Source organism: Branchiostoma floridae, unplaced genomic scaffold (genome assembly GCF_000003815.2).
Source record: "Branchiostoma floridae strain S238N-H82 unplaced genomic scaffold, Bfl_VNyyK Sc7u5tJ_1320, whole genome shotgun sequence".
In the NCBI taxonomy this organism is placed as follows: Eukaryota; Metazoa; Chordata; class Leptocardii; order Amphioxiformes; family Branchiostomatidae; genus Branchiostoma; species Branchiostoma floridae.
Window position 1 is genome coordinate 101493 of NW_023365698.1, and position 7929 is coordinate 109421.

The 7929-nt window shown below is 38.0% G+C and overlaps 1 protein-coding gene across 1 annotated transcript; it reads right to left on the bottom strand.

Moving 5' to 3' along the window:
* Window positions 1–7286, bottom strand: LOC118407349 (alpha-N-acetylgalactosaminide alpha-2,6-sialyltransferase 2-like). The gene is made up of 7 exons (XM_035807812.1): window positions 6993–7286; window positions 6364–6550; window positions 5768–5948; window positions 5115–5277; window positions 4281–4398; window positions 1043–1185; window positions 1–592 (listed from the first exon to the last, which is right to left on the bottom strand). Exons 1-7 carry the CDS (start codon window positions 7169–7171, stop codon window positions 343–345), a joined length of 1221 nt encoding a protein of 406 aa, XP_035663705.1. The 5' UTR covers window positions 7172–7286; the 3' UTR covers window positions 1–342.
* Between the last annotated feature and the right edge of the window lie 643 nt (window positions 7287–7929).

The window sequence follows — 7929 nt, forward strand, 5'->3', positions numbered from 1 at the left end:
GCAAAGGCCTTGAAAGGGAGAGCAGGAAGGACAACAAACACTGTTGCTCCCAAACCCATTGTTACACCCCCTTCCATTATATTATTAGGACGGTGCTCTCGTAGCGTGCTCTCTGCAACCTAAATTTTGACATATCGCTCAACGAATTGTATCGAAAAGAAACGAATATTCTTACACTTTGTGTGTTTTGTTGTCTTCCCAATCACACTTTAATGTTTCGTATAATATAACCAGCGTGAAAGTGAAGGTTACATATATCCTTTTTAGGTCGCAGTGAGAGCGCAGCACGGTCGCCGTCCTAATGGAAAGGGGCCCTTAGAAACATGTCCACAATAACATTATTTAGAAAACGTCCCTTCTGTACCAGTACACTATTCCTTCCTTGTCCAGGGTGTCCCACAACTTGATCTCCCGCGTATGATCGTGACTCAGGAGCACAGGTAGGAACTCCTGGTACCTCGTGTCAAAGTAGTGGTTGCTGTACTTGTAATTGTAGCCCATTCCGTACAGGCTGAGCTTATCACAGGCATGCAGGGCTACCATGGTCATGATGCCACCAGTTGTTGGTCGGAATGAATCCACCCTCATCCACCTAGCGGAGAAGGTAAGACTAGACTAACTTGCCTATCAACTGCAATAGTATTACATGAATGGAATCTTATGTAATTGATTATATGTTTAAAAATCAAACAAGTATCCAACACCCCCAACTGAAGATGGTGGACCATATAACCAAATCAATTATAAATAGATGTTTGTCTCATAAAATTAGAAAACTGACAAAATTAGAAAACTGCTATCTTTTATTTTTGAGGTTGTTTGCCAAGAATTTTTTTATCCAGCCCATTGCAGGGACCATCTAGTTACCATGATAATATTCTTTTATACTGCATTTCTCTTTAGATTTTCAATTGTTAACAATAAATTTGATTTAAAAAAAAAACTACATATCAACTCTATTGACGTGCTTGTCTTTACTTCAAATATTAACTAAAATTGAATGCCGATTGTATGTAAAACAATGAAGTTATATACGACTTACACAAAATGCACGTATCTCATGAAGTCAGGGTGGATGACTCGCACGTTTTCTGGAGGCGCCTTGAACACGTTGGTACCGTTTCCTATTGTCCTAAGATATGAATAGTCTGCCTCCCGGCATGGCACGAATATATAAGTGATGTTCTGGAGGAAAAAAATGTATGAAATAAAAAGTGTCAAATAATATGTGTTAGTTAAATGACAAGACGGAAGAGTAGAGCAGAAAGAAACAATATATACAAATACCCTGACTGACCCGGGAATCGAACCGCGGCCGTGAGATCATAACCCTAGCAGCTAAACCAATTTGGCAAAAAGCCTGACAGGCGTTTGGCATGGTCGGTTGGCGCTACTTGAACCCCACTGTTACCTATGACCGGAAGATTGCGTCTAATTATATTTCAGCCATACCATGGTATGGTGAAATATATTGTATTCGTAATGTTTCTTCTATCTTTCTCCTGTCAAATCTTCAAAACACGTTATCTCCGCCGTCCCTGGACCGAATGACTTGAAATTTGGCACAAGGGTAGAGTGAATCAATACCCCTAGACGTTTTTTTTTTCATTTTTTTTCATATCTACCTCTAAAATGATTTTATTTTATTTTTAGGTTTTATGGTCATTTTTAGACCAAAACGGTATATTTTGGCCCTCTGTACCCTTATATTACAATTAAATGACCTAAAATGTGTTATAGATAGGTATTGGATATTTGGTTACATGATCCAAGTAAATTTTTTGGCATAAACTATTTTAAAATGATGAATTTCAGCACTTTTCTGAGGGGAAATTGGTTTTCTTTCGGCCTTCTGCCGTGACGTCACCCCACAGAGCTCACCTGCAAGGTCGGCTGAAACGAGTTAATTGAATTTAATGAGCCAGCCAATCAGCGAAGAGGAAGACGAAGGCTAATTAATATTCATAAGCTGGGCCTTCCAATCCCGTGTATATAGAAACACATGCATATCGTGACTACACAGCGGACGGATCACCCTACGCCCGGTCTTATGTATAAATAGTAGTTTGCAAGGATTTGGACGACAGGGTCATTTGGACGGTAGCAGAAGGTACGCGTTCCTTGAACGTTAGAGTCTTTGTCGATGAATTTACCAACATTCCGCGTGGCAATATCAATCATTTTTGGTAGATTTGACTTTGGCAGGGTCTGTTGAGACAATCGAGGAAATGTTACTTGGCGGAAATCGCGTGAAAATTGGCCAGTTTGCGTTTAGTTTTGATACGTATGTTTGACAGTGGCGAGAATGATAAGTTTCTCATCAATATTTTTCGTCAGAATGTTTGGAACTGTAAATCTAAACAATTGGCTTACCTGTGCAATGTTTATATGAATAAAGATCAGTGAGTTCTGAAATTTTAACTTATTGCTCTTAGCATTTTCTCCAGAGTGGCCACCTGTCTATAGTTGTCACATTTCTCTCACTGGACTGGAAAGAAAGGTGCTGTATTTTTCCCGAGAAAATGTAGGTGCTTCTAGTGTTGTTGTTGTTGTTCTGCATTAACTTTGAACATTCAAATTGTAAGTAACTTTAAAATGCCAGAGTTTGAGCCCCCCCCCCAAAAAAAACACTCTCAGTGCCAGCTGCAGGGTGTCACCACTGACTTCCGAAAAGAAAGTCTCGAACAAGGTATAAATTCCTATCCTCCGGGTCTCGCACGCTACGAGCAGCAAATTGTTACACGAAGACAAGATTAGGTTAGGTTTCAGGAAAAAAAATATAAAGCGACAGGGCGGTAAAAATTTTTTTAAACTTTGTGACGCGTCTCCATTTCGGTAATGGCTTATACATAACAAGAAGAAGACTTAAGTTTTCAGCTTGATAAAAACAAACACTCCTACTACACAGTACCTGCACCTGCTTGATAATTAGTAAAACTTATGCACAATTTGAATCCAAAAAAACTTTCACTGCAGTGATAAATGTACCCACATCACAATGAGCTTATAACGGTTCTTGAACCCAGTTATCTTACTGGAAAATTGTTGAATGGCTTCATGTAATGTCATGATGAAAATTTTCTGAACGTAAGGTGTGGTGATTTCTTTCACTTTCGAAAAAATAGGAGCTGGCGATTCCAATGTAAACCAATTAGTTATGCATAGGATCTGCTGTGGTTGAGTACATTCTTCCATATGGGCCCGGTGCATATTGGGTAAGGACCATTTTGACCTGAAATCAGTTCACAATATTATTTCATTTTTTTGGGAGAAGTTACTGTTAACGATGCACACCTCATTTCTTCCGCGACCGGGGATAGTCCCACATTATTTTGTAGTCACAGGGGATTTTAGCATCCGTTTAGTGCCCAGTTACTTAGTGTAAAATTAGCGTAGCGGATTCAAATCGCTGCTAGTATACAATTCGACCCCAATATGTTGTTTTCGGTAAGTTTTTGTCGACGAATCTTGGCTTCCGGGTATCGCTCCGAGGATGCAAACAGCGAAGCGCCCCGGGTAACTTGACCGATGACGTCATCGCTAAGGGCTATGTTACATGGGAAAAGGTATGGCTGAAATATTCTGTATTTGCTCCTAAGCAAATGTCGGCCTTTCTAGTTGTTTACATGTTTGTGTGTAAATTTTCAAATAACAAACAAAACTCGAAGAGCTTTAAAATTGTTGTTACCATACTTACGTTTACTAGGTGGTAGGGATAAACCTGATGTGAATATAGCTAGTTTTTTAAACTTTGCCTGTATTCACAATGGTATAATCTATCATTTATTGTTAATCCGTACATTGTATGGTTTAGGTCGACTTATATGTGCTCTCTGGTTATTCTAAATTTCAAATTGGTACAAAATGTCTTACAAGGCTTTTGCAATATGATTTTTTTATCACAGATTTATGACCCCGGTCGGTAAGACATTTGTAACGATTTTTTAAAATTTTTATTGATAAATGGCATTTTTTTCATGGTCCTTTTTACCATGTTATTACATTTTTACAGGTATGACTTATTAGCATTTTCCGCTTTTACAAAAATTGGAACACGCTTTTTAAAATGTTTCTTTATCGTTTACACTTAAACAATCTAATTTTAGAAAAAAAAGTCTTTGTTATTTGCCAGAGATATTTAAAAAACGGTTTTGGTCAGCAAACCGCCAGGGTTAATGGGGAAACACAGCTTGTTTCCCTGGGAAAACGAGCATGTTTGCTATAGATATTTCTTTATGTCAATAAAGTCAAAGTCTAAGAAACACCGTAACCAAACTTACCTGGCCAACAGGATAGTGTTCTAGCTTCATTAAAGTCAGGGAACGATCGAAGAACACAAAGTGAGTTGTTCTGCTGCCCACGTCGTCTTCATAGCCTCTCGTGTATGCCTGGTTTACCCTCATTCGAAACAACATCGATACGATTGACAGTAGGTAACGTTAACATACTCTGTGACTTACTCTTACTCATGGTTTATGTCGGTTGGGTTGATTTTTGTGGTGTGACATTCCTTTTATATCACATACAAAACACATTGACTTTAACCAAAAACTTACTTTAAAGTTGACCTACCTATCATTGCCAAATATAACACACAATCATGTACACCTCAACAGCAAAATCATTTTCTGAAAGGAACGACACCAATGGCAAAAAATGAAAATAACCACTCAGATTCACAATGTATACCAGAGACAGACACTATTGTACAAACTTTAAGTTACCTCCTACAGCCGCAACAGTGACAGCTGACAACAACTATGTATTGGTTATTGTAACACAGGCCCTGGCCAATGCAAATCAAGCCAGATTCAAACAGCTGCTTTGGGATTACTCTACCACAGCTGCTCTTGCATTAGACAACCACCCTGTCTACTTGGAGATAAGCTGATTACCAAACGTCAAAACCACATTGCCTGTTCAACAATACCGATAATATAGTCAATGTCGGTGGGTAGGAGTTCTTTTCGATTTTTTTTTCTTTTAGATTTTGGCCAAAATGATTAAACAAGAACACTGTTATTTTCATCACCACATTGTAATCAGAACGATAAACGTTTTGCAAACACCGGTATAACAAATTTTAAAAATAAGATGTGTACGGCTTTCTTTACCTGAATACAAAGTCGTGCTCGTCGATCTCCTTGCCCATCCGGGAGCCATTTAAGATGCCGCCGTTTCCAACCACGGCGCATGAGATACAATCTGTCTGTCCCTCCCTGCTGACCTTAAAGATGGAGTCCTCCGAAGGAAACATTTTCAGTGTATCACCGACCTCTGTTGACGAGAGATATCAAATTACCATTACATAGATACATGAATAGTTTTGAGGTCGGTAAGTCATTGACCAGGGATTTTTTTTTGTACATGAGGAAGGGTTTTATTTAAACGACGTTTCCCTGTTTGTTGTCACCTTCTTTAGGGCAGTTGTGACTTAATCGCATTGCACTAAAGCATAGTCAATTGTAGTCCCAAACGTAAGCAGTGATGCATATGCTGGGTGGGTTTTATATATCAGATACGAAATAAAATACATATGTAGATTTAATGGGAAAAATAGCTATTTAGAATATACTTCCAAGTATGATATTTGGATACATTGTCTGTCTACGTGAAATTTGCACAGTTCTCCATGTTGTATCTTTGTGCTTTTCGAACGTGCCACTATTTCAACAATGGTAAACAGCAAATCATTAATAAGACTATCATTATATCATAATAAGAAATTAGCATGTAAAATTTGTTGCAAAATAACCTTTTTACTTACCCTCATACATTATGCTCCGGCCCCTATACTCGTATCCATAGGGTATTGTCCATCGTTTCAGCCGCCGGTATTCATTAACATCAAACAAATCGCTATTTATCAACATCTGAATATCAGGTCGAAAGATCTGTCCGAAGTCTTTAGACGTAAAGGCTTTCTTCTGTAGTGATTCAGTGCAAGTCTGCAATATTGTTTAAACATGGAATGTTACGGGTTGTCATTTTCAGATATATCAAACTTTTGGGATTCAAAAGTAGCAAAAGACATGTAATGACGTAATTATTGTCCGCAAAGTCAAAGAGCCTTGACCCTTATCAATTACGCCATGAAAAATACAAAATTAATGTACTAATGCGCTTAAAGTAAAAACAAAATGCTGATTTGCGTCAAACTAAGACGATCTTTTTAAATGGTAATATCCGTTTGAGAACTGTAAATGATTCATGAGCACACGGAAATTAAAGCGAAGTTACAGTTTAATGTAAAGTTAAAGATGTAATAACACTAGCATAACTAGAATCATTACAAATGATGATCTAAGTGCTGTATGTATGATAAAACATTGAACAAAAATCAAAAGCTGTTTTGTGACTTACAGAGTTTTTCCAGTTTGAGTTTTGCCTAAAGGTGAAAGAGGAGTTCCAGTATGGATAATGTTTAAAGTTTATAATGTTGTCGTGGGATATGTTGAAAAGTGGACCTAAATGTGGATTTCGTATGCTGTATAGGTTGATATCAACTTCAGTAGTAGTAGTTGCCGGCTCGTCAAATAGACTTCCTGTTCTAGTATGATAGAAAAATGGGAGAAAAGGCATGTTATTGAACTACGATGGCAGGCTAACTTCATCAGGCTAATTTAGTTCATTAGCCAATCAGAGCTTTGGGCGAAGGGATCAGGTTGACAACTTTTAGTTAAACATTATGAAAGATGATTAACCTTGTGTTCGCTATTAAAATGTATGATAAAAATAATTGATACATCTTATTCGTCTATTTACTTATTCGTATATTTAGAAGAAAAAGAAGCGCACTTTAAATGTCATTGATATATGTATATTAGACCATCGAATAACGTATCTGTATCTGAGTGTATAGCCGGTATGATCGCTCTTTGCCGTAACAAACCACGTAGACAGTGACGGTGATGGGCAAAACTGACCCAGCACTTAATAACCAAACTTTAACGCGATACGTGAATGTAAATATATATCATTAAAATGCATACTTAGACATGACGTTGGAATCCTCAGTTCTTGTAACTACAGCTTTAGGCACACTCCCGATTGCAAAGGAGCTGGTCTTCAACAGAAGATAGATGATGAACAAGACACCCCCAGCCAAGCACGCCATTAGATAGCGCTTCAACATATCGGCAGATTCTATGACTGACAAAGAAGACAACATTGTGATTCTGGCATTTGAACATTACGGTCAATCCAATGTACTTCAAGGTTTAATTTGTAAACAACCGTTGATGTCATACTATTAAAGGTAATATCAAATGCATTCTATTTAGCGTAATGAAAGCTCATCTGTGTTGATAAATTCGATATTGAAAAAGTTTAAACTTTATTCCAACAGAATAGGAAGACTATAATTTTTTGTCGAGAACTCCGACCGACGTCATTCAACGACTTCCGAAACATTAAAACAGCGAGTCATACACCTGACAAAGGTCGGAGTCCTCGACTGAAGATCTATGGTGATTCTTCCTATTGTGTTGGAACAAAATTTGTTTTTTCACTATACAGCCCATTCAAAATCAGCAGTAGGGATTTTAAGGATATTTGTAATACGTTTGGGCTATATTAGATAAAGATCTAATTTCAGTTGAAATAGGTAATGATTATTTATATAATGTGTGTGTGTGTGTGTGTGTGTGTGTGCGTGTGCGCGTGTGTGTAAGTAAGGGAAAGAGAGAGAGAGGGATTGTGCGAGTATGAGAGATGATTGTGTGTATATGTGTGTGTATCACGGTGTGTGTGTGTGTGTGTGTGAGAGAGAGAGAGAGAGAGAGAGAGAGAGAGAGAGAGGTTTGATTGTGCGAGTATGAGAGATGATTGTGTGTGTGTGTGTGTGTGTGTGTGTGTGTGTGTGTTTAAGGGAAAGGGAGAGAGAGGGGTTGTGTGAGTATAAGAGATGATTGTGTGTGCTTGTGTGTG

Excerpts from the sequence above, each read along its gene's own strand:
- LOC118407349 (XM_035807812.1), bottom strand. The coding sequence starts at position 7,171 with ATGTTGTCTTCTTTGTCAGTCATAGAATCTGCCGATATGTTGAAGCGC. Across the intron at positions 5,949-6,363 it reads ACTCAAACTGGAAAAACTCT|ACTTGCACTGAATCACTACA; the intron begins GTAAGTCACAAA and ends ACAATATTGCAG. Across the intron at positions 4,399-5,114 it reads GAGCACGACTTTGTATTCAG|GGTAAACCAGGCATACACGA; the intron begins GTAAAGAAAGCC and ends GTTTCGAATGAG.